Source organism: Ahaetulla prasina, chromosome 7 (genome assembly GCF_028640845.1).
Source record: "Ahaetulla prasina isolate Xishuangbanna chromosome 7, ASM2864084v1, whole genome shotgun sequence".
In the NCBI taxonomy this organism is placed as follows: Eukaryota; Metazoa; Chordata; class Lepidosauria; order Squamata; family Colubridae; genus Ahaetulla; species Ahaetulla prasina.
Genome location: NC_080545.1, coordinates 102,755,212 through 102,781,214, shown reverse-complemented (window position 1 = coordinate 102,781,214; position 26,003 = coordinate 102,755,212). Strand labels below are relative to the sequence as shown.

At 58.2% G+C, this 26,003-nt stretch overlaps 1 protein-coding gene across 10 annotated transcripts; it reads right to left on the bottom strand.

Annotated features, from left to right (window-relative positions):
- Window positions 1-683: 683 nt before the first annotated feature.
- IMPDH1 (inosine monophosphate dehydrogenase 1) lies at window positions 684-26,003 on the bottom strand. Of its 10 annotated transcripts, none has more exons than XM_058190864.1 (16): window positions 24,984-26,003; window positions 14,598-14,696; window positions 11,232-11,280; window positions 10,704-10,805; window positions 10,433-10,507; window positions 9,994-10,197; window positions 9,639-9,726; window positions 9,320-9,519; window positions 8,661-8,750; window positions 7,613-7,718; window positions 6,926-7,183; window positions 6,282-6,426; window positions 5,802-5,945; window positions 4,994-5,077; window positions 2,224-2,240; window positions 684-1,359 (listed from the first exon to the last, which is right to left on the bottom strand). In XM_058190864.1, exons 1-16 carry the CDS (start codon window positions 25,166-25,168, stop codon window positions 1,310-1,312), a joined length of 1,896 nt encoding a protein of 631 aa, XP_058046847.1. In that variant the 5' UTR covers window positions 25,169-26,003; the 3' UTR covers window positions 684-1,309. The 10 variants fall into 10 exon arrangements, with proteins under 10 accessions (XP_058046847.1, XP_058046846.1, XP_058046848.1 ...); XM_058190863.1 differs by having other exon boundaries at window positions 9,994-10,200; window positions 24,984-25,998; XM_058190865.1 differs by having other exon boundaries at window positions 7,613-7,708; window positions 8,660-8,750; window positions 9,994-10,200; window positions 24,984-25,993.

Here is a 26,003-nt window from a genome sequence, read left to right as displayed (position 1 = left end):
TGGCCAGACATCCCCAAAGCTGACCAGAGCACAGAACAACTCAAAGAGGCAGTAAAAGCTGGGGAGAGGCGGAGAAGCGACCCAGCCCACGGAACCCCCGAGAGTTGGACATGATGGAATGGAGACCATCCCCCTCATCACCTTGCTAGCCTGGCTGGGGGGGACAAGGGCTGTGCAGGCCGAGGATGCTGGGTGCTGCAGTCCTGAAGGTGGAAAGTTGGCGGTCTTACTGCCCTTCCCTCCGGGGGTGGCGTAGAGGTCCCTAGGAGGGAATTTGGGGAGGGGGCTTCTCCCTGAAAGAGCATCCCTGGGGCCTGCTGTGTCTTGACTCTGGGTGGGAGTGTCTCAAGGTGGGGAGGTCATTATGACTAGGACTTGCATTTCTCCTCCCGACAAGTCATTTCTTCAGTGCTGTTGTAACTGTGGTCACTAAATGAATTGTTGTCTGTATTCCCTCTGCACCTATTACCCTGGCCTATCCCAATGGAGAATTGAAGGTGACCTTAGGAAAATGAACCATCCAAATGGGTTGAGGAGATTCTGAAAAGCTCCCCCCCCCCTTGGCAGGAGTGAGAGATCTGGCCAAGAGTTGGGGGTAAAGCCTCTGACTCCTGGTCCCCCACCCCATTTCTTCTCCCCCTCCCAGCCCAATTCCAGAGCAAGAACCAGCAGAGCCATTGAAATGACACTCCGCTGCTTTTATTTACGAATAATACAGGACACAAAGTGGGGCCCTGGCATGCGCAAAAATTACAGCATTGGGAGGGAATCCCAGGTGGGGCCGGTGAGAGCTGCCCCCCACCCCCCACAGCCAAGATCCTCTTCCCCACCCGGAGGCGGCTGCAGTGGGAGCTGGAGAGCCAGCACAAGAGGGCCAGGGGCTGGCCGGAAGGGTTTGGAGAGAGGCTGCCGCCAAACCTTTGCAGCTGGATTTGGTCCCTTGCAGCTCCTTCCACCTGGGCCCACCCCCTTCCTTCCCACACCAGCGGGAGGGCAGCAGTTCCTCCCCGGCTGCTATTCAAGGCCAATACCTTTGAGGCCCTGGAGGGGGAGACCGGCCAAGGCCCCCACCTGCAAACGAGGCCAGGCACTAGGGGAAAGCCCAAGAGGGGCATCCATCCCACCCCGCCCCAATTCTGCCCACCAGATGGAGTCGGCGACAGCCCCAGCGCCGGGCGAGAGGCCTGATGTGTCGCCAGCAGGGCAGCCCAAAGTGCAAGTCTTGGGCCGCAGCCAAACCAGGGGCAAGAGAAGAGGTGGGTGCACTGGTGGGCTTCAGCAGTGGCCCCTGGCAGGGGGGCTGGAGCGGTCACAGGCCGCTGCTCTGGAAGTTGTCCTCAGTACAGCCGCTTCTCGTAACTGCAGGGAGGCAGAGGGGAGAGGAGGATCAGCCCCTATCCGGCAGCTGGAGGGGGGAGACCTTTTCTCCAGGAATCAGTCTCCCAAAGGGGGCGAGAGGCAGGGGGGGAGGTGGGACTGGCCCCGAGGAAAGCCCCAGGGTGCCAAGCGAGCCCCCTTGCTAGCCCTCCTCCAGAGGGACGTGCTGGGACCCCCAAGCCCCGCCAGGGAACTTGGGGAGGAGAAGGAGACAGCAAACCGGGCGAGAAGCAAAAGGAGGGTGGGGGTGGGGGGTAGCAGAGGCAGTATGAGAAGCTAGGAAAAGAGGCTCTTGTGGGATCCTCAGCCCATAAGAGAAAGACCAGGGGCCACTCCCTTGGAAAGAAGAGAAGCCATGAGCCCTCCCAAAAGGATAGGGGAGCCCCCCGCATCCCCCAGGGATACCAACACCCACACCATCCCCGGGCCCACGAGGGGCACCAAGCGTCACAAGGAGCAGAGTTTGGGCTTAGCCCCTGCCAAGGAAGCCCACCCCTGGCCAGGCAGGTTCGGGATAGAGGAGGCATCAGGCCTGGGCAAGACAGCACCCGCTTAGCTTCTTCCTCTCCCTCGCTCTCCCCTCCACCCACCCATCCTGGCACTCCTGAAATCACCAGCCCCCACTGCAGATGGCATTCTCCGGCTCCCTCCTCCACAGGAGGGGCTCCTGGCAGAGACCAGGGCCGTGGGGTGGGGTGGGTGGGGGCGCCGGCCCAAGGCAGCCGGCCAAGGGAGGGAGGTGACGGGCTGTGCAAGGCGCCCAATCCACCATCCTGTGGTGAGGGGTGGAGGGGGCCGCTGACCCCCGTCCAGCACACCCAGAGTGGCTCTGAGTCAGTTACTTACATGGCAGAAACGTAAAGCTACAGGAAGGCAGTGGGGGGGGGGCAGGGGGAGGGAGAGAGAGAGAAAGGGACAAGGTCAACGTCTTCCCCCCATTCGAGGCCACCACCACCACCGCCTCGCCGTCACCACACCAGCCACCAACCTGCTTGCTAGCTGCCAGGCCTACACCACGCATGGGACCCCCAGCACTGCTCAACTAGCCTGACCCTCAGCCTGACCCTTCTTTCCCAGGAGGGAGCAAGGACTTCTTGGGAAGCCCCCAACCCTTCCGCCAGAACCCAAAACCAACCAGCACAGAGCAAGGAAAAGCCTGTGGCAGGCCAGCTCGGCTCCTGGGGTGCCTCGAAGGGTGGGCGAGGCCCTTGGGGCTTCCCTGCAGGGCTCTGGCATGTACCTGGAGGGTCTCTAAAGCCCCCCCTGGAAGGACAGCCTCAGAGCTGCTCACCTCCAGTGACCACCGAAGAAGGGTCAGCTACTGGCTGGGGGGGAGGGGTCAGGGCTGGGAGTCTAAGGGGGGGAGGGGACTTTGGTCAGTGTCTCTTTTCCTTTCCTTTCTGTACACCGAGAGCAGAGGCACCAAGACAAATTCCTTGTGTGTCCAATCACCCTTAGCCAATAAAGAATTCTATTCCCTTCCCTTCCATTCTCAAAGCTCCCCCCTTTTACCCATCTGCCATACCCCCCCCAAAGGAACAAAACAAGAAGAAAAAGACATTTGCACATGTTGCCCCCAAGAAAGGGCTGCCTGACAGCTGTTTTGGGCTTCCTAGGCTCCAAAGATCTAGGGACTCTGTGTGTGTGTGTGTGTGTGTGTCAGCCAAGCAGCAAGCTCGAGCACCAGGTGAGATAATCAAACAGCTCCCCCAAAGGATGCAAAAGTTTTGGGGTTCCCGAGGTCTCTTCCTACAGAAAGCAGGAAAAGGGGGAGCAGAAAGGCCAGTCATCAGGCCACAGGAAACGCTGCTGGTTGTGGGGATACCCCCAAACAGCTTCCCTTTACAAATGATAATGGTTCTCTTCCCCTCAGGCACACACACACACACACCTCAAGTCCAGTCGGGGAGGAAAGCGGGACCAGGGGCAGCACCGTCTCTGTGCCCGGCCAGCAAAGCCCTCCCTGCAGATCCCCGATTTCTCTGCCCTGCCAGGACCTGCTCAGCCCAATTGCTGGAAGGCGGCTTTCCAGCAATTCTCCATATGCCGCCCCTCCCCCCTCAAGCTTGAGCCTGGGAGCACCATCAAGTGCCTGAGCCCGGGGTCACCTTTGGCCCCCAAACTGGCTGCCCAAATAAGACTGTCAACGCAAGCAGTGCTTCCTGGAGCTGCCCGGCTGGAGGCCCAGTGCGGACCTTCTGCAAGATGAGCTTCCTCCCCCGCCCCGCCTAACCCTAACCCTAACCCTAACCCTAACCCTAACCCTAACCCTAACCTGATGGGCTTTGGGGTCCACGTACTTCACGGTATGGGATACGTAGTGCCCCTATGGAGAACAGGCCTTGGGACAAAGTTCCCTAGATTTTTATTCCACCGTTAGGGAGAAAAACTTCACCCAAAGCACCCGAAGTTCTCCAGAAAGCAAAGAAAGGACAAAACATGAAATACAGCAACTAGCCGTAGCCCTTGAGGCTTCTATACCGCCGCTCCATGGTGCTTTATAGCCCACTCCAAGCAGGTTACAGACTCAGCCTTTTGCCCTCCACAATCCGGGTCCTCCTTTGACCCAGCTCAGAAGGACGGAAGGCTGAGTCAACCTTGAGCCAGTCAGGATCAAACTCCTGGCAGCGGACAGAGCCAGCCTATAGTCCTGCACTCTTAACCGCTGCGCCACCAGGGCTTTGATACCTTTGCTGGTTTTTAAACTCTTCCGTTTCAGTCTAATCCCACGCCAACCTCTGCCCCCTTCTGAGCACGGCTGACCTCTCGAGTCTCTCTCTCTCTCTCTTTCTCCCTTTGGTGGGAGGAGGCCCAAGGAGGAAGGGGGCAGCTCTCTTTCCTTGGACTGTGGCACAGCTGGCATCGGCTCAGGCCAAGCGCCCCCCAAGCGATGCTGCTCAAGCAAACCCACAATCCCTCTGCAGCCGGAGGGTGTGCGTTCCACACAACAACTGCAAAGCAGCAACACCCACAGGGGCTGCTAAGCCCTCAGCCGGCAGTACGGATCCCGGGAGCTCAGCCCTCCCCTGGCCAGGAAACAGAGAGGAGGGGGCCCCCTCGCAGGCTCCACTTGGAACAAGGGCCAAGTGCTCCAGGCCAGGCAAAGCGGTAGCTCCCCCCCCCCCATGTCCCAAAGTGGGAATCCGGACGAGTAGCCGAGAAGGCCTCCCCACTCCCCCTCAAGCACACAAGGGGGAGACAAGGAGGGTTTCTGGGGTGTGTGTGTTATTCCTCCTTCAAGCCTGGCAAAGGCCTGGGCATCATCCAAAAGCCAAATGGAGTTTTTCCTTCTGGTCCTCCCGTCGCCCAATCACGAAGCCCTGGCCTGGAAAGGGACAGATGGGGGCTGTGCACAATGCGGCCCATGCGGTGGGGGGAGAGGCACCCAGAGGCACCAACTGGCAACAGGTGTTCTGGACGGAACCTCTTGGTGGGAGGCAGGGCAACCTTGGTGGCTACTGGGGGACGGGCAGGAGAGGAGGGAAAGACCGGGGAACAGAAGGGCAGGGCAACCCGTTGCACTGGACCTGCTAGGTTTGGACATGGGGGAGAGGGGCAGAAGATGGACAGTGGGGGTGAGGGGTTTTCAGGGCAGCAAACAAGCAGAGAGACTTACGAGTGGAGGCCATGGACTCCCCCCTCAATCTGGGCTGACATTGTCCTCTTCTCAAACTTTAGTTCCCCTGAATACATCATGGAGCTGGCAAGAGCAAAGAGAGAGGGGGCTTAGGGGGCCTTCCTTCTCCCCTAAGCCCACCAGAAGCTCTGGGTCTAGTGCAGATGGTGGCGGGAGGGGGATACATGAGAGGTCTGAGAGGCTGCAGCAGGCTCAACCTTCCCAGACACCTGGGAGGGAGGGGAGGGGAGGGAGACACAGAGAGAAAGAGACACAGATAGAGAGACAAAGAGAGAAAAAGGAATGCCCAATGGTGCCCAGTCTAAGGGGGAGCCCCAGGCCTTTCGGGGGGACAGTGAGCTTTGGCAATGTACGTACGGATGGTGAGGAGGAAGAAAGCTGCTAGACCCTTTTCATGCTGGCGAGGGGGGCTAAGAGACAGGCTGGGGAGGAAGAAGCGGGAACCTCCCCGCAGGAATCCCGGCTGGGCAGCTCCCTCGCAGGGGCCTTCTTGGCACAACCTTCTCAGGCAGAGGCTCTTGCAGAGAGGCTGCGCCATGGGAATCTCCCTGGGCCTGAGAGGCGCTGTCTGGATTTCAGGACATTCAGTTCTCCTTGCATTTCCACTGGGGATGCTGCTGGGCTGGGGCCCCTGCCAGGACCTCCTGCTGCGGGAGGCTCCCCCTCTACCTTCCTGGGTGCCCTGCGGTCTCTCGTGCCTTCCCTTCCTCCCCTCCCATTTGCTGCCCACAGCGGCCACCCCAGCCCTGGGGCCCCAGAGGGGAGCATCCCCCCACCATGGACTCACCGCAGAACGGAGAGGCTTCTGGCGCCAATGTCCTGGCAGCCGTGCTGGATACCAGCAATCAGGTATGGCACAAACTTGTGGATGGAGCCCTTGTCCTGGATGGAGCCGGAAACGCCCTGCGCCACCTTCACCTTGTCCCCCTCGCTGCAAGGCAGGCCAGGGGAGATGCTGGAGGGCAGTCTGTCTAGCCCCCTCCCCCCCTCAAAAGTAGTGGGGCTGAGCTACCCTTCCTGTGGCAGCAGCTCAGCCGTGGCCCTTTTGGAAAGCCAGGGGCCCTCCCTGCCTGACCTGGAGCCCCCAGTTGCCAGACCTGACAAAGGCCCCTCCCCCTCGCAGGGGCTCTTTGGGGGCAGACCCTCCCTTGCCTGCTGTGCCAGCTCTTACTGGGCTGTGCCCGGCTTTCCTGCCTCTCCCCTCCTGCTCAAGGCCCAGCTGGCCTGGGAGAGCTGCTGTTGCTGTGGGGGCCCTTCCCCCCCACACCTGAAGTAGCGTTTCTGGCTGCTGCGGTTCTTCTCCATGGCGTCCAGGGAGCCCATTCCCCGATACTTCTTCAGCCGCACTCCGTCGGAGAAGAAATACTCACCGGGGGCCTCTGTGGTGGCCGCCAACAAGGAGCCCATCATGACTGGGGGGGAGAAGAGAGGGCCGGAGCTAGGGCTGGGGGCCGCAGCCAAGGGGGCCCTGCCTCTCGGGTGGTGAGCTGCGTCAGGCAAAACCTCCCTCCGGCAGGGGTCCCTTGGGGCATCGTGGGCCAGCCCCAGCCACCCTCTCTCAAGTCAGCCTCAATCAACACTGAGGGAGAAGCGTTGAGAAGCCACCTACCCCCCCCTCCACGAGCTGTGCTGAGGATTTGGGGGGTGGGGCTGGGGGCGTCATGGCCCAAAGTGAGGCAATTAATCAAGAGCTCAAGGAAAAAAAGATCCAGAGATCATTTTCAAACAACTGAAATTCAAGTTCATCAAAACAGTCACGCTTTCTGGAGACAGGCATGCAAGCAATGCCCATTTGCAGAACACGAGAGAACATGCATGTGCATGAATGTATTGTGGAAGCACTGATCTCTCTGTCATGGACCACGATGGTTCAGGTCTTTCTACCCCCCATCCCAGGGCACGCCCCCTCACCTGTGGAGGCCCCCAGCGAGAGGGCCTTGACCACATGGCCCACCGTCTGGATCCCACCATCCGCGATCACAGGTACCCCAAACCGGCGGGCATATTCTGCCACTTTGTAGACTGCGGTGCCCTGAGGCCGGCCACATGCCATCACTGAGGGAGGGAGAGTCATAGGCAGGAAGGGCCCACCGAGGGTCCGGCCCAGCCCTCGGCCACCCCGGCGGCTCCAGAGAGCCACGGGCTGTGGCCAGGGAAGAGCAGGCAGCTCTGAGCGGAGACCCAAGGAGGAAAAAAGGGTGATTGCATTGCAGGCTCCAGGCATGGCAGCGCCAACCTTCCCAGCTCCTGGGACTCTGCAGCCGGTGCCCCTCCAGGCTCCGCCCATAGGGCCCAGTGCCAAGGGCAAGGATCATTTTCTGAGCGTTTCACTCAGCCTCGCCCAGCCCCACTGACTGGCAGGCCAGTAGAGAGGTAAAGACCAGGGAAGGGGCAGGGGATTTAGGACGGCCTCTCTCCTTCGCTTGCTGGCTGGGCAAAGGCCAACCCCGGAGGGCCACCAGGGCTGCTTGGGGGCTGCACAAAAGGCTGTGCCCAGAGGGACCACCACCAGGATGCCTGGGAGCACAGGAAGAATCCAGAAGCCGCTTCCTCTGAGGCAGGGAGTGCCCACCCTTGGGGGCCCCACCTCAGACTCACCTTCCTGCGTGATGCAGATGGAGCCGCAGCCCATGCCCACACGCAGGGCATCCACTCCAGCATCGATCAGGTTCTTGGCCTGGGCAGCTGTCACCACTGTGCATCCCGTAGGGCAGAAAGCAGAAGGGCCCGTAAGACCCCTGAGCAACAAACGACCCCTCCCCCCCAAGGGTCCTTGGTCCACACTAAGGCACCCTTCTAGAACACCCCCACCCCAACTCCACTTTACAGCCAGCCTGCCTGCCTGCCTCTGGCAAAATAAAGCCAGAAAATGTAAATTCAGGAATTTCTGCAAAGTCATTGACTGTAAAGAGCCAAGAAGCTCTTAGGAGCCACTTCCAGAAACAAAAGCCGGTCTCTCTATGTTGAAATCAAAGCTTGTGTTTCTGCACATCCTTCTTGCACCAAAGGTACACAATGGGCTCCAACACAAAGGAGGTCACTCTGGGTTCTATCTAACCCACCCATCCATCCATCCATCCATCCATCCATCCATCCATCCATCCATCCACCTTTAGTCACAGGCAGAAAAAAATCTGATACCAAGTTGTTTCCCCCTGACCATGAGAATTCCCATAGGGAATTTTCTAAACAAATGGAGGTTTTTGGAGGAAACTTTAACTCCGCATATACTTGTTTATAAGCCCATTGGTGAATCAGGGGACCCTTGAAGTTTTAACCAAAACACGCCATAAAAAATGTGCCACCCACGGATAAGGCCGCCCACATTTTTCATGGTATTTTGGTTAAAAATCTGAGGGTTGGTTGATCCACTGATAGGGTGATAGGTAAGTAGAGCTAGTCCTTGAGTTATAACAGTTTGTTTAGTGACTTTTTAAAGTTACACCACTGAAAAATATGATTTATGACCATTTTTCACAGTTACGACCTTTGCAGCAGCTCCCTGGTCATGATGATCAAAATTCAGGGCTTTGGAAGCTGCTTCATAATTATGACCCTGCAGGGCCCCGTCGGCTGAGGAAGCAGCCTGGAAGCAAAGGGGCCAAAGGGGGACCCCATAAGGCCATGGCCCCCGCAGGCGCTCACCATTGCCCCCGATGACCTGCAGCTCTGGAGATTTGTGCTTGATATAATGAACCATATTGATTTGGTAGACGGAGTTTCCCTGAGATGAGTCCTGGGGGGGCGAGGGGGGGAGGAAAAGAAAGGAAAGGACCATTAGGCACCACAAATAAGCACAAGGCAAGCAGTGTCACCTGGCCACCCGCGTGTACCCACAAAGGACAGACAGCAGCAGCCCCTCAGGGGCCATGCCAGGGGAGCAGCAGGTCATGCCAAGCATAGCCTTGAGAGGGCCAGGATGGGAATCCCCTCCTCCAGAGAAACAGACCAGGATCCCAGCTGCAGAGTTGTGCCAGGCTTAAATCCAGACAAAATCCAGGAAGCCGCTGGGGCGGGGGGCATGCCCTTGACTCGCATACCCGAGCCGTGGAAGGGAACCTCCGTGGGAGGTTGGGAGCAGAACTCCGTCTGTATTCCGGGGGCTCCTGATGGCACTCAGGGCTAGCTTTCAGATGGGGGGGGCGTTCAGTGGGGATACTGCTGCCAGCTTCGCTTCTAAACGACCTTTTGGCTTCCCTTGTTTTGGGGTACAATTTGGGGGTGCTGAGCAAAGGATACGTGCACCATTCAAAGCCTGCCATCCGAAGCACCCGGGGGGGGGGGGAGGGGCAGCTTCAAACTCACCAGTACCACCACGTCCACGCCGGCCTGCACCAGCAGGTCCAGCCGGTACTTGTCGTCCTCCCGGGTGCCAATGGCTGCCCCACACAGCAACTGCTTGCGCGAGTCCTTGGAGGCCAGTGGGTAATCACGGTTCTTCTTCAGGTCGGTGCGGGCGATGATGGCCACCAGCTCATCCACTTCATTCACGATGGGCAGCTTGCCTGCAGGGCAGGAGGGCCAGTCGCTCGGTCAGGCCATGGCCAGGAAGGGAGCCGCCATGCAGCCACCTGGGCCAGGCAGGACCTCCCCAGGCCACAGAAAGACCCTCCCCCATCTCTACCTTTCTTGCTCCGCTGCAGAATCTCATTGGCCTCTTTGAGGGTGACGCCTGCCGGGGCCACCACCAGGTCATTGCGCTTGGTCATGACCTGAACAAGGGAAAGGGTGGCAGGGGCTCAGCTGGCCCACTCAGCCCCTGGAACGGCAGGCGGCCAGCTGCTGCTTTATGCGGGGGGGGGGGGGGGGTGAACCAGGCCACCGGCGTCTCCTAAACTGGGCTCAGCAGGGGCACCAATCCAGCCGGGCAATTGCCCCAGAGGAGGGGCTGGCTCTTGCTAGGGGTCCCCCACTGCCAGAGGGCTTCTGTCCCCCGGGAACCCTTGGGGGGCAGGAGGGAAGGCGGGTCGCTGCCTCACCTCACTGAGAGGGGTGTTGTAATCCTTCTCAGAGAGGAAGTCGATGTCCCTCGAGGTCACGATCCCCACCAGCTGGCTCTCCATCTTGCCCGTCTCAGTGACGGGGATGCCCGAGAAGCCGTGCCGGATCTTGGCCTCGAAGACGTCCCCCACGGTGTGGCTGGGGCTCAGGACCACCGGGTCGGTGATGAAGCCTTGCTCAAACTTCTGTGGCCCGAGGAAGAGGGGAGGCCTTTTCTGTAGAGCTGCCCCTTCCCCACTCGCATTCTCGGCTCTGCTCCCACGCCTGCCCTTCCTACACGGGGCAGCCTGGCAGGGAAGTCTGGGAAGAGGGCTCCTGGCGCAAGGCCAGCCTCAGGGCGACTGAACGGCCTCTCCCGCCAGCGTCCCTGCAGCCCCACCCCCAGCCCAACCCTCCACAGCTCCAAGGGCCACTCACTTTGACTTTGCGGACTTCGTTGGCCTGGAACTCCGGGGTGCAGTTGTGGTGGATGATCCCAATGCCCCCCATCAGCTGCAGGAGGAGAGAGGCGGGAGCTCTGAAGTCCTGAGGCCGGTGGGGATGCCCCCCCCCAGCCCTGGCTTCTGCCCTCTGGCCCCACAGCACGAGGGCCCCTGTTTTGGCATCCCCATGGAAAGGGCCCCGGGACGGCAGACCCACAGTAGCTGCCCCACCAGCCTCAGAGGACTCGGCCCCGGGAGAGGCTCACCGCCATGGCAATGGCCATATCTGACTCAGTGACGGTGTCCATAGGGGAGGAGATAAGGGGGGTCTTCAGGGTGATTTTCCGGGTCAGGGCGGAGGTCAGATCCTGCAAGCAAAGAGGGTCAGCTCAGTGTTCTGCCAGCCAGGTGTGTGTGTCCCCCCCCCAATTCCTCTCCCAGGCCAAGCTGGAAGGCAACACTGGAGGAGCCAGGCTGCCCCCCCACCCCCTTCAGCCTTGCAGAGAAGGTAGAGTTGATGCTGATGCAGGAGAACCCGAAACTCTGTGTGTGTGTGTGTGTGTGTGTGTGTGTGCGCGCGCTGGGCTTTTTCTATCTAAGCCCCCCTCACTGGCACCGGGAGAAAGCACAAGCGATCGGCCCCTCGGATAGAGATGGGCGAGCAAAGCCTGTTTCTGCCCCGGAGCCAGGCTGGGGCTCTCAACCCAAGGGAGCTGAACAGGACAGCTGTGCCCCCCTCCCCCTTTGATGGGCCCCCCAGAGGCCCTGTGGGAAGCCGCCTCTGCCAGACTCACCACTTCATCCGCCGTGAAGTCAATGAAGCCAGGAAGGATGAGGAAGTCACTGTGGGGAGAGACGGAGGGGTCACCCAATGCCCGATGCAGCCCCAACGGGAAGCGGGAGGCAAACCAACCCCGGCTGGCATCACATGGAGCCCAACGGTTGATATGGTCGCCCATCTTGTAAAAGGCAACTCTGGGCAGCTCCGCAGCCATGAAACGCAGCCCTCCTCTCTCATCCATCCATCCAGAGCATGTCAGGCCCCAGCCTCTCCCCACTTAAACCCACTAAGGGGCATCGGCCACTGCGAGGAGGAGCCTCCAAGCCCTGAAGCCAGCCAGAGGGACGCTGTGGCCGATGGTCCCGAGAGCCACCAAGAGGGCCAGGACAGCCACACTACCTCCGTCGCCAGCCCTCCAAAAGGAACCTGGCCTGAACCCAGCCGGAAACTGGTGGACAGAAGAGGTGGAGGAGGCTGCAAGGCTCTTGGTCAGCCACAGAATCTTTTCAAATCAGAGACATCACCAACACTGTCGTTCGTTCGTGTGTGTGTGTGTGTGTGTGTGTGTGTGTGTGTGTGTGTGTGCCCGCACGTGTGTGTTCAGCTGCCCTCCTGTAGCACAAATAGGCAACAACAAGCACCAGCAGTGCAATTTACAAGGCCGTAAAGGGCTGGGGGCTGTTTCAGCTTATCTCCCCCCCCCATCCCCTGCCACCTTGAACCAGGCCATTGCCATAAGCTGGGCTGTGATTTCTCCGTTTCTGCTTCCCGCATGTTTTCTATCCATTGGGTGGAGTTCAAGGCAGCGTCACCTCTGAACTGGAGCCCCCAAAGGGCTCTGAACATTTATTTAACTTTTCAACTTTTGTACAACAGAGTTCATATACAGGAGAGGATGCCAGCAAGGCAAAACAAACTGTAAATCCTCAATTAGATCAAAATTGCCAAGGTTTCCGTTACAAAACAAAGTTGATCCAAGGCAGGCTTTCAAACCCCTTTGGGAAGCTTTCCCAAAACCCCTCCCCAATTCCGAGAACCCTGTGTCACCCCCTTCTCAATCTGACCACCTGCTCAGCTTTAAGACATAAAAGCACCCTGCCTTCTCCCTGGGCAATTGGTGATGACAGACACCCTTCCTTGGTGCAGGGACCAAGGGGCTGCTCCCCTATCCCTGCAGAGACACCCCTGCCCACCCCATCTGAGCAGCCTGCTCAACCCCACCCACAGGCCCCACCCCTACCCTCCAGCACAGCCCTGTGGGGACGCGCATCTCCTCCTTGAAACGTGAACCAAATGCATTGAAGTGCCACGTCCCCCAAGGCTCGGCAGGCGCCCAAACGAAGCGCAAACGAATGGCAATTTCGTTTGGGACAGAGCCCGGCCCAGACCAGGCCCCCCTTCCCACATGTGCCAGGATGACTGCAGGACCCCCAGGCTTGTGTGAGTGAGGGAATCATCCATCCCCCTCAACCGTCAAAGAGGCGGCTCTGGGCAAGCCACCTGCCGGCTTCCAAAACCACTGTTTTGTTCAAAACCTCAGTGCCTCACCTGTCCCGTAAAGGATTCCAGGCAATGCTCAGTCATTAAATATTAACAGAATGCACTGTTGAAAAGAAGCAACCAGGTAGCTCAGCAGGTTAAACACTTGAGGAGGGACTTTATTGGGAGAACTTAGGTAAACAAGCCTCACATGGAAGCAGGCTGGCTATCAGAGATATTGTAAGACTTTTCCTGAAGAAATGAAGGAGAGTGAACCATGAAATGTGAGCCAAAATGGGCCTCTGCAGAGTGGGAAAGGGCTATGCAGCCCCCCTGCCAGGGCGTGTCTGAAAAAGGGGGCACCCCACTCCTCTGGCTCTTGCAGTTCAGAAGGAGCTCATTTTAACAGTCGGTTTTGTCTCAGAAACAAAACAAATTTCCGCTTTATTATAAACCTTGCTTGGCCGAGAAGAGAGCACAGAACTGAAAGCGAAAGAGATTTCACAGAGGAAAAGGTGCCCTGGAAGGAAGCACCTGCACAGCCAGGGGAAAAGGAGGGACTCAGCCTTTGCAGTGGCCCTCAAACAGCTGGAGGGTGAAGGCCAACCGGGGAAACAGGTCTGAAAGGAGCCGCAAACGTTTAGCAAAATCAGCAGCACAAGTTAGAAAACTCTCTGATTGGTGAAAGAACCGCACTGCACCCCTTTGTGCTCACACTCCCCGCATCTCACCCTTGTGCTGACCCTACAGGAGCCCCACCCTCCCGCCTTGAGACACGCAAGGCTGGGCCCATTGGAGGAGCCTTCCTTGCTCCAAAGAAGGCACCCCTGTTGCCTGCGGAGCCCCTGCAGGGCCTCTTAAGAGGAAAGCAAGCCAGGCTGAGACCTGCCCGGCCCTGGCTTCAGGGCCCCGGATCAGGCATGCCAGATTGCGGCTTGAAGAGGCTGCTAGGGGGCTGTGAAGCCCCTTCCCATCCTGAGGTTCCTCACTTTCTCTCAGAGCACTGACCTTTGAAAAGGCACGAAGCCCCTCAGCTGAGGGGCAAGAAGTTCAGGCCTGTCACCACGGGCAGCCCCAGGTACGCAGTGGGGCCAGGTCCAGTTGTACCAGCAGACATTTGGACCCAGATGTAAGCAGCAGCATCGGGGTATGCAGCACCCCGTCCCTAGTAAACACACCTGGCGCCATCCAAGATGCCGTGGAGAAAGGTCCATCCCAAACAAGGTTTCTGCCAGAGCCCCTTCATGCCATTGCACCCTCCTGCAGAAGAGCAGCCCCTTGGGAGGAGGGCGAGGTCCCTCCTGTGCTGCCAAGGAGGCTGAAGGTGCACCCCGATTCAGTCCACGCCCAGGGATGCTGCAGAGCTTCTCCTGCCCACCTTTTGCAGGCCACCTACGGCTCACAACCCTTTTTGCACAAGCCCTGCTTCTCGGGAAAAGGGGTCGGGTCAGCAGAGGCCCCCTAACTTGCTGTCTGCCTCCACGGATTAGCCCAGAAAAAGGCTACAGCCACGGCTTAGCTAGAGGCCTGGGAGAGTTGGGGGGGCGGCGGCGGGTGAGAGGCACCATCAGCTGAGAAAAGGGGGCAGCTTCTGCCCACTCCAGCAAAGGGGTCCCTTCCAGGGGGAGAGGCGGGGGGGGGATGCTGTCCAGGCAGGTGGGCACCCGGTGGCTGCGCGTCCCTTGCGCGCCCGGCCTTCACTTCGCCCGGAGCCCCTTGCCGGGCTAGCAGCTGCAAGGCCAGCGGCCCCCAGGACCCCCCCCCCCCGCCCACAAGCCCCGGAGCGTCGGGCGGCCGGGCCATCCGCGGAGCTTCCCGGGCCGGGCACAGCTGCGCCTCACTCCGCAGAGCCACGTGCGCCGCCACCCTGCGACCCCCGCCCGTCCCGCCCGCCGCTTACTTGTAGGTGAGCCCGTCCGCCACGGCGAAGAGCTGCTGCGCCGTCAGCCCATCCTCGGGGACGTAGCCGGTGCCGCCGCTGATCAGGTAATCGGCCATGCTGCGCAGGGAGGAAGGAGGGGGGAGGGGTTGTCAGCCTGCGACCCCCCCCGCGACCCCCGCCCGGCCACACCTGGGCGGCTCACCGGGCGCTCCGGCTGGCGGGATGCGCTGCTGGCCCCGCGGCTGCTCGGGGCGGGGCGACTCCACCCGGCCGCCCCCGGAAGAGGAGCCCGCTCCGCCCGTCCCCCCGCCTCCCCCCCACCCATCCGGCCGCCTGGGCTGCGGTTGGGCGCGGCGCCCCCCGGAAGACGGGCCGTGCGAAGGCTGCCCCGCTGGCCCGCCGCCTCCCGCGCGCATCCCTCGGCTCAGTTCCTGCTGCCGCGTCAGTCCGTCCCGGCGTCCCTTGCAGCGCCTGCCCGCCCCCCCCCCGCCCCGCGACCCCCCCCCCCGCCCCTACCTGAGCCCCGCCGGGCGGAGGCTCCGTGGGCAGCGGCGGCGGGGAAGGAGGAGGGAGGGGCCGCTGCCGCCCGGGGCTGGAGGGGAGCGGGGGCGGCGAGGGCTTCGTGCAAGGCCGGCCGGGAAGCGGGGCTCGTGACCGGGGCTCGGCTCTGGTTACGGCGAGCTTCCTGCCCGGAACTGGGGGCTCAGTCAGCGCCCTTCGAATCGGCTGGGCGAAGGCGGCCCCTCCCTGGCCTCCCCAGACCCTGGCGGGCCTCCGCTGGCTGCGGGCTCCGGCTCTGCCCAGGGCAGGGCCGCTGAAGCTGGTCCCCTTTCTTTGGAGAGGCGGCCTTGGGGCTCCTCTTGGACCCTTCCCCCCCCCCGGCTCCCCCGGTCGCTGCAATGGAGCCAGGCTTCCCGGGGAAGGGGGCGGCGAGGGGAAGGGCCCTTCTTCCAGCTCTTCCCGGGCCAAATTCACTTTTTGACTTGCCTTTATTAGGTTGTGTGGTGGCTGTTTTTTTCATTCTTCTGGGCAGCCCCTTTGAGTGAACCCAAAAGAGAAAGCCAGGAACCCCCCTCCTCATTCCACCATCCGGTTGCAAGGCCCAGCAGCCCAACTCAACCACAGTCCAGCTGACAGGATCAGGGGAGGAGGGCAGGGCCTGGCATCTCCCTCTGTGTGTCCCAGCCTGGCATTTGGTGGGAACCAGCTCCACCTCGGGGTTCATGGCGCAAATCCCAGCTGACCTCCCCCCCCCTGCATCTCCCCCTTCTTCCTGATGGGCAGTGGCCACCCACGAGCTCATCCGGATCTCCTGACCAGGGCATGATAGCGAGGCTCAATTAAACGCCTGCCGCCTTTCCAGCCCCGTGATTCCGATTTGTCCCCGGCTGAGACTCCCTGAATGCAAAGGCTGGCACTGATAGGGGGGGGCCTGAGCTGCCATAGGGTGGGGATCTCCATCTGCCACAAAAAAGGCTGGTGTGGGAGGAAGCCTAGCTTCCCCAAAGGGAGACATCTTTGATCTGAAGGCCAAGGCCGAGTGCACAGTGGAGCCAAGAGCGGCTGGGCTGGGGCCGGGTGCCATTCTTGAGGTGGGCAGAAGGGAGCAAGCACTTGCCAGGGTACAGGCCTAGCTGGTGTCGGATAGCAGTAGCAGCAGCAAACGGCCTTTTCCAAATCCTGGGCTGGGCAGGCCATTGCTGCCCTGTTGAATCCTGGGAACTGTAGTTCCAGGCAGAGTTGCTTGAAAGAACAGGTGCCTCTAAAGCACCCGCCACATTTCTCATCATGCTCCTGCGTGGCAAAACAGGAGCCTTTGCCATGCCACTCCCTCGGCCGAAGGAGCCGTTTTGGCATGGAAGGAAGGCTGGCTGAAGGAATATCCCAGCAGAAAATCTTCAGCCCAGCCCTGCCCTGATCTGCCTGGAACCGGCCTCCCACCTGAATGGGTCAGGAAGATCATCAAGAAGTTTTCAATTCAATTCAGAACAAAGTTGGAAGGGACCTTGGAGGTCTTCTAGTCCAACCCCCTGGTCAAGCAGGAAACCCTGTACCATTCTAGATAACTGACTGTCCAATCTCTTTAAAAACCCCAGGGATGGAGCCTGCACAACTTCTGGTGGCAAGCTGTTCCACTGGTTAATTGTTCTCACTGTCAAGAAATTCCTCCTTAGTTCCAGGTTGCTTCTCTCCTTGATTAGTTTCCATCCATTGCTTCTTGTCCTGCCCTCAGGTGCTTTGGGGAATAGGTGGACCCGGCCCCTTCTTCCTTGTGTCCGTATTTGTCTCAAATACTGGAATACATGTCACCCCCAGTCCTTCTTTTTTCTAGACTGGCCATATTCCATTCCTGCAACCATTCTTCATGTGTTTTAGCTTCCAGTCCCCTCATCATCTTAGTTGCTCTTCTCTGCACTCTTTCCGGAGACTCTACATCTTTTTTATATCGGGGCAACCAAAACTGGATGCAGTATTCCAGGGGTGGCCTTACTAAGGCTTTATAAGGCAGTTTTAACACACATTATCTTGACTCTATGCCTCTTGTTTATACAACCAAGGATTGTATTAAGCAGGCAGGCAGCTGAGGTGCGAGGCCCACATAGCTGCCCCAGGGCCAAAGTTCCTGCTTTGAACCCCCTGTGGCCGCTGCCTCTGCGCGAGAGATTCCTCAGCCCCATTTGGGTTGGGGAGGAAGCAGGTCAGCGCGGCAAGAGGGCTGGTTCACCCCACAGACCTGACCCCCCACCTGGCAGGCGACCTTGCCTGTATTCTGAGAGACTCTTTAGGGTGCCTTAAAATCCTCAGCAAGAAAAGGCAAAGCGCTCTGACTATGCTCAGAGAAGACCCCTGTTCCTCTACTGGCCTGGAGCCTAGTCCTACTGCTGGCAACCATTTGGAGATGCAAGAATTGGCAAGTGGGGAGCTGTTCCCCTTGGTTGGCTGAACCAAAGCCCCCAGGGTGGGCGGGTGGCAGCTGCTCTGCTTTGGAGAGTGCAGAGCAAGCGGTCCAAGGGAGCTCTGGTGCCCACAAACCCTGATGAGCTGCTGTGCCCAGGCAAAGCCTGTCCTGGTGCCCACCCCCAGCTGCTCCCCCCTCCTTGGAGCCTAAGGCTGAGTCCAGAGCTCTGCAGTGGCTCATCCCAACCTGTTGGGCTCCAACCTGGAGCAAGAGAGCCTGGAAGCCCCCAGAGGTCTCCTTTATCACACTGAGGTCAGGTTGGTGGCCTCTGAGGATCTTCAAAACGGGGGTGGGGGTGGGGGGATATAGCTTCAGGACTGTTCAAACTAAGCCCCACTCAGAAGGATCCCCACGTTTGCTCCCCAAGGCTGTTGGAGCTGCTGCTTCATCTTGTGATTTGGCATCCCAAAAAAGGAGTAAACTGGGCTGAAAAATCCTGGTCACAGATTGAGCAGCAGCTGATGAGGGAGGAGGGACTCTAATTCCCCTTCCGTGAAGTTTGGTTTCTTGAATGGCAAAAAATCAAGTGCATCTCTTGATTAGGCCTTGAATGCCTCTTTGGTGGATGGTGAAGATTTAATCCACCTGTGGGATGGGAAATAGCCCTTCATGTTAGTAGGAACACGATTCGTTCCTGCCCTGCGTAGGTAGGTAGCTACGTGTGGGTGTAAATATATACATGTATATATGTATGTATACATGCATACAACATATACCAAATATTTGTAATATTATCCCATATGTTTCCTACAGAAAGAAACATCAATTGTTAAGTCAAAGGTGCTTTTACAAAAGACAACTTGGCTTTTTCTTTGTTTTTTTCTTTAATTTTTTTCACTTATCATCCAAGAAGCTTCTTGTGCTTTAACTGAAGCTATTTAGAACATTTAAAACTGAAAAAGCTTCTTGGATGAGAAGTGAAACAGTTTCAAGGAAAACCAAGAAAGTCCAGTTGCTTTCTGGGAAAAGCACATTTGGGCTAACCATGACCCGGATGATGGGAAAATCAACATAAACATCAATTGTTAAATATCTGGAAGAGAAATAAGTATGAACCACCTTCTGACCAGCATAAATCTTTGGTCTGTGTTGAAAAAAAGACAAGGTTTATACTTCCAAAACAGCAGCGCCAATAAAGCACTTGGACTATTGGACAATCGGAGGGAGGGAAGGAAGGTGAGGACATGAAGGCTGCAGGGATGCAAATGTGCTTTAATTTATTATAAGGCTTTGTGCTTGGGTGGGACACTACCAGGGATCTCAGGGCTATGAGCGGAAGAAGGCAGTGGCCAGCTACTTTGGCAATGGGATCAAGGAAGTCACCAGGAATCGCCAGAGTTAAGCGCAAAACCAATTTTTAAGAATTCCTGGTGATTTGCTAGAGAAGGGCGGTTATGTGTTCTGTGCTAAATTCAGGGGTGAAATGCTCCCGGTTCGGACCGGGTCGCTCGATTCAGTAGCGATGGTGGCGGGTGGTTTGGAGAACCGGTAGCAAAAATCCCTTCCCCCCCCCCACCGCCCCAGCTGAGCCGCGCGATCATTAGAGGTTTTTTTTTTTACTTTTAAAAGCATTTTTTCTTCAGCCGAAAAAATGCTTTTAAAGGTTAAAAAAAAGCTTCTGATGATCGCGCGGCTCAGCTGGGATTGTCAGAACCCTTTAAAAGCATTTTTTCTACGACCGAAGAGGTTGTAGAAAAAATGCTTTTAAAAGTAAAAAAAAATAAATAAAAAAAATTGGCCATGCCCAGCCAGTCACATTAAACCCCCCACCACCAAGCCACGCCCACAGAACAGGTAGTAACAAATTTTACATTTCATCCGTGGCTAAATTTCATACTGGAGGCACAAGAAAGAAGGAAGGAAAAAATTAAAAGGGTTCCTTAATCAAACGTGTATGTGTGTAATCTTTTTTAAGGCAGTCTTTGCCAGCTAAGGGTCTGGGTCACTGTGGCCTGTGAAGACAGGAAGAGGGGTGTGTTTGGGGCCGGAATCGGAGCTACACTCTTAAGCAGCCCTGACCTTCCAAGATGGCCCAACTCTTGGGCATCCTCCCTGTAGCAGATGAAATATCTATCTGAAAATGGGGCTGCTCCTACATCAGAGGACTCCAAACCTGACAACTCTAAGACTTGTGGACTTCAACTCCCAGAATTCCCCAGCCTTTCCTCTGCCATACATTGATCTGCTCAGGACTTTTAGCAGGGCTCTGGGTGTCTGCTGCCCCCTACCGGACTAACCGAAAACCTCAGTCCAGCTCTCCCAGTACAACTCTTGAGCCTAGGCCAACTGGAGAAGAGTCCGTTTTGGGGGTAGGGGCATGGAGGGTCTTCGCTGGATGTGGCCGGTCAAAAGGATCACAGATATTGACACCATGTTCAGTGCAAGTCTACGCTCAGGATCACCTTTGAAAGATGACTCCCTCCCCGCAGCAGGGGAGGGGGTGTCTCAGGCATTTCCCCCTCCCTTGAAAGAGGACTTTAAGCCCCCTCTGCCCTCAGGAAAGAAATCCAGGTGAGTCCCTCTTGAGGCAACCTTAGACACCCGCCATTTGAGCCCCTGAGGTTGAACAGTCTCTTTTTCCTACCCTACTTTTCATTGAGGGAGGGACTGAAGCTAGTGCTGCCCCCAGCACTCCCTTGGGTGCAGCACTGGGCATTAGTTGAGAGGCTGCTGAAAACTGGTAGCAAAGCACCCCTGCAGGCCGTTCCTTTCCCCCAGCAGCCAGGAAAGGGGAGAGCTATGGGGCTGCCCCCCCCCTTTCCTGGGACAAACTGTGGTTCTCCCTCCTCCACCTTCCAAAGGATCTACGTGATGTCCAGGCCACTCCTCTCTCTCTCCTGAACCTTCCCCACCAAGGCTTTGGCTGGATTGACCTGCTGGGGATGGGGATAGCTGAAAGCCTGCAGGTGGCAGCAGCTCATGTCTCTACACACACACACACACCCTGTTGCCTTGAACAACTTGCCTAGGTAATTACACCCCCAGGGACCCCCCAGAGCCAGCAAAATAGCCTTGGGGCCCAGCAACCATGGCTGCTGCTACTGCTGTTTGTGTAGCATCGTTGCAGGGAAGGGAGGCACTGGGTGACTGTGTAGCCCTCCAGCATGATGTGGCTCCAAGGCCACCCTTCGGGGGTGGGGGGTGGGCACGGAGTTCAGGGACGCTTCCTGGGCCCAGAGGGGGACTCCTGGCATCTCCTGGTCCAGGCCAGCTCAGCCCCAGAGCTGCCTGCAAAAGGGCTGCTTCAGCTTTGAAGCCAAGCAGATGGGCTGTGGGTTAAGGGGGTGTGCGTGTGTCTGTCCCTGACTGGCCGCGGATGGCATCGGGCAGCTTAGGAAGAGAAATAAATAAATAAAACTCTGGGGAGCTGGCAAAGCCCAGGAGGAAGAACAACAGACGCTTGTAAAATTTGGAGGGCATTTCAACTAACCAGTGGGACCCCCAACTGCCTCCCAAGGGCAGCTGCAGACCCTTGGCAGGTAGAAGAGTGGGGCATGGTGCCCCCCCCTGCTCAGCTGCCAATTTCTGCCCTGGGCTTCCCTGCAGCTGAGCCGGTCCCTTTAGGGCTTTAAGGATTAGCGGCTGCACGTCACTCTCTGTCCTGAGGCAGAAATAGCCCCAGGAGGAAGCTGCTTTGCAGGGCAGGGCAGGGCAGGGCAGGGCAGGGCCACCAGCCGCTCAGAGCCAATGCCCATGGGAGGGTGCTCAGGGCAGGCCACGTGTGCGAGGGGCAGCGGGCAAGGACCGCCAGAGGTGGAGGTCTGCAGAAGGCCAAACGGGCAGTTGGGGGGCATTGTCAGGTCAAGGCATCTGTAACACCCCTCACCCGCAAATTGTTGTGTTTTTGCACACCTGCTTCTGGGTCTGGCTGTTGTGTAACGTTCATCGTGAATTTGATTCCCCAGCAGCTTCAAATGCCTCCTGGGGTCCTGAACCAAGGCTGGATTGAACACTTACGCCGCGATGCCTCCCTCTCCTGGTTGTGATCTGCTTCTCTTGGGGCCCTGCCATTGACAGAGATCACCAGATCTCAAGACCGGATTGACCTTGTGAAAAGGCTCACGGGATCTGCCAGGCCATCTATCCTGTTCTCCCCACCAGCACACACACTGGTGACCCAGCCGGGGCTACCCCCTGCGAAGAACCAGGGGAAGCTGCACCTTCCCTCCTCACCAGTTAGGCCAGAACAGGCTGGGAATTATGGTTGCTGATGTGAACAGAGATTATCCGTCTGGGGGGGGAGGGGGGGCTGGAGATGGCAGGAGATGCCTGGCCCTTCTCAGAACACCCCCATCCCTTTCCACCAGGGAGATGGGCCTACTTATGGGGTGGCCTGGGCCAGGGCGGGGTTCAGCAGCTTTGCCCTCTGGGCTCAGACCCAAAACATTGCTCTCCCCTTCTTCAGTGTTGGACGTGCAGCTTGGTTGACTCTGGACTAGGTGAGCCATTATTGTCATTATTGCCTCCCCCCGCCTCCTGCATGGATCTGAGGAGCCCCACTTCAGGGATTTCAAAGGCATCACTGCCCTCTGCCCGGCCTCCCCAGGTGAGCCCAGCCTTCTGTGTAGCACCTCTCCCCTTTCGGTTGCTTTCTTGCCAGGCTTGGCTACATCAGGGCAGGGTCTCTGTGCATCCTCCTCTCCAGTCAGCTGGGAATCTCAGGGTCAAGGGACTGGCAGCTGCACATCCCCTGCACAGTTGGCTGCTGTGCTGTGGCCCAAACAACACCCCCCCCCAGGGCAGCCAGGCAGGCCACATCCTTTGGGCCTTGACTTAATGTGGCTTGAAGATGGGGGGTCTTTGGTGAAAAGCAGCATCAAATGCCTGCCCTCTCCTTGCAGAATGGACACATTCACACATGCAAAAGCACAGGAGGGCTACAACTGTGGTCCTTTGTCCTGGGGGGGGGGGAATCCACCTTGCAGGGGTTTGCAGAGCTGTGCGTAGTGCGTGAGCAGCTGGCACTGCAGGGTGGTGGTGGATCAGAGCCCCCTTCTGATATTTCTATAGGCTAGAGGAACTCAACTTGTTTCTAACTAGTCACTAAACTTGCCTTTTTTTTATTGCAGCCAATTCCAGGGGAAATTTTCCTCCCCCTTGTCTTTTTTGCCCAAGCTGAAAATGTGGGAATTCCACGATAGCAAATAAATCTTTTTTAAAAAATGTACATCAAGCCAGCTCTTTGAAACCAAAGTGTTTGACATTTAAGGATTGCTGCCTGTCTGTCTACAGCAGGGGTCTCCAAACTGGGCATAGCTGGGAATTCTGGGAGTTGAAGTCTACAAATCTTAAAAGGGACCAAACTTGGAGACCCCCTTCCCAGGATTAACTCCCAAGGCCCTCATCTTGCCTCAGAGCAGAATCCTGCCTACTTGTTCTTAGGCTGATTTTCAAGGGGAACAAAATTTCAGACGTTATTCAGATATACCATCTGTTTGTTTAATAATGGCAACCCCTAATTCAGTCTACACAGGACTGCAGAAAAAGAGGCCATTCCCCTCCCCCCAGTGTGAGCCGAATGGGCTCCTGCAGGCCTGCTGACCCAGACTGCCCGTGGCTGCAGCCAACCCTCCAGTGGACTCTTGGCAGCTTACAAACACAACAATACACATGCTGAGGGGTTTGTTTGCTTGGCTCTCGGTCCAGCCTGAAAGGATAAGTTAGCCCAAACACTGGCACAAACAACGCCACAAACCCCAGCAAAGGTTTACTGATGGCCGGGATTTTGACCCTGCCCCGTCCAAAGGGTTCAAGGCAGGTCATGCTCCTTTGCACAACAGGAAGCGGGGACAGGCCACGGTGTGGTTTGGGTGCCAGTGGGCTCTGGACCTCCCGGTCCACTGAGCTGCAAGGAGGGGGCTCTCAAGTGTGGTGCCTTGAAGGGAAAACCTTGCATGTGGATAGGCTATCAATGGGCAGACCCAGAGTTTCAAGCACACTTGCACCCACCATGGCTGGGCTCACACAACACAGTTAATCCCACAGCCAGCTAACGAAGCACCTTTGCTAGTTCGGGTAACCTGCCAAGCTAAGCCAAACCAAACCTATCCTGACATAAACTACCAGTCCTGCTTCTGCCTGGACTCACATCTGGCCTGAACCAGCCTTGATTCTTCCCCCCAGCCCTGGTTTTTGCACCCCAAACCTTCATGCAGCTGAGCCATGGTGCAGGTAGATGAGAGGCTTGGTGCACAGATTCCCAAAGGTCGGGGGTGGGAGATTCCTTTTGCCCCTGTGATTCCTCTGACTCTCTTCGAGGTTCCCCACCCCAGCCAGATGCTTCCCTCCAAGGAGACCAGGTCCAGGCAAGAGTGAGTGAACCCGCTCGTCTCCCCCTGAACACCCCAGGCAGAAAGGAGGCCTAAGGGCCCTGCCGCTCCCCTCTTCGTCCAGTCCTTTCACACATACACACAAACACGCTTCCCAGGCATGGGGGCTGCACCTCTCCCTCCCTAGTCTGCCCGATCTCTGGGCCAGGCTGGCAGTCACATATCAGGACCAGCTGTGCCAAGGCAGGGAGCTGCTGGGGCTCTTCAGCAGAGCAAAATCTGCACTCAACAATAACGGAACAGAGTGTAATTTAGGGGCAGGGGGCTGCCTCCTCTCTTAGTTGAAGCTCCTGAAATTCAGAGAGAGACAGTCAGAGAGCAGCCAGTCTCTCCTGGATCCATTTACCAAACAAAGCCCGCTCAGTAAATCTTGGCTAAAACACAGCATCACACGCTGTTTGACAGGATGGTCAAACTGATTGCAGTCTCCTTTGCTTGGCCTAGTGCTGAACTTTTGGGAAGGGGGGGGAGGAATTCTGCCTCCTTCACAACAAGAGCTGCAAAATATAAGGAGTGGGAACGGAATGGGGGAGTCTCCTCAATAAGGGATTCCCCCCAGAAAAGGCTGGAGGCTGGAGCGGGAGACACCGGCCACTCACTCCGGGTTTCACAGCAGCTGCTTTCAGAGATAGACTGCTCCCCAAGAGGGAGGATCCATTCATCTAAGGAAAATATAGTGAAGATTATAATATGCTTCCTAAATCCAAAATGTCGATTTAAAGGCGGAATTCAATCTCTGGTGAAGTTCGAATATTTTAAGTAGATGAGAAAGTGATCTCAGGTGGCAGCTCCTGGCCCAGCGGATGTCCAAAAGAGAAATCCGCTCCGGCAGAGACTGTCCACCCCCCCAGGCGTCACCAGACGTTGATGCCAGGCCTGCCAGGGAGAGCCTGCGGGTTCAAGCCTACAGCCTTCCCTGCAGGGCTGGCTGGGCAGGTGCGGGCCGCCCCTCTTGCCCTTCCTGGTTAAAAGCCGCGGCGCAGAACCCCCGCGAGACCCCCGCGGCGCACCCTCAGCCCCGCGCCACTCGCTCCGGAAGCCGCGTGCCTTGGAGGGGCCCCGGAGGACCCGTCCCGTCCGCCGCCCGCCCGTCCGCTCTTGCTCGGCTGCACTCACCTCTCGGGTTCCAGGCCGGCCTGACAGAGCCGGGCGTTGTACCTCTGCGCCGCGGTCCGGTGCCCGGTGTGGAGCGGCACACAGCCAGAGGAGTCGAGGCGCGGCGTCCTGGGGCTGGCGGGTTCTTGCAGAGGCCCCACGATCAGGCTGTAATCGTAGGGCGCCATCGCCGCCTGCCCGTCCATGGCCACGGACACCTCGACGGCTCCGGGCAGCCCAGGCGGCGGCGGCGGCGGGAGACGCGCTCAAACAGGCGTGGCGCTGGGCAGGAGCGCCCGGGAGGGTTTCCACGCCCGCGCCCAGCCCCGCCCAGCGGTCCACCTCCCGGGCCGGCAGTGGAGGAAGGACGGCTGCCTGCCAGGCTCAGTTCGGTCCGGCTAGAGGCAGCGCTGGCGACCCGGCCAGACAGGCCCTCGAACCCCGGACGGGCGAACAACAGCCAGCCCTCTGAGCGTGGACGAAGTGCGAATCCTCTGGAGTCTGAGCTCGGGCGCTCGTTTTCCACCGGAGGCTGTTCCTTGCCTGGAAACCCCGAGTGGTCTCGAGTCACCTAGCGAGTGATCCCCATTCCGTCCGATTTTGGAGCAGGGATAAACGTTGCTGTAGGACCGATTATTCTTATTCTCATCGTCCCGCGGATGTTTGATTCTTTCCACGCCACCAAAACCGCGGCACTCTCAAAGCCTCCTCGATGCCCGAGCAAACCTCCCCCTGGCAGATGCCCGGCTGCTGTCTAGGGCGCGTCAGCCTAGCTCCAGCCCGGGGATTTCGTCCCCACGCGCCCTTTCGCTTTCTCTTGGCTCTTGCCACGTTTCGCGGTAGGGCCCCAAGGTCACCCGTTGCCTTTCCGGCTCTGCCTGCCTCCCTCCCTCCCGGTCAGGCAGCAGGAGGCCGCCAGAGTCGCCAGGCATCCGGGCCGTTTGTGGGGGCCCTGAGTTCCCCGCGCTTCTAGGGCTACCCGGGGAAGAGGGGCTGAACCGTTGGTTCGCTTCCTTTGCTTGCGCTCCGCAACGAACTGTC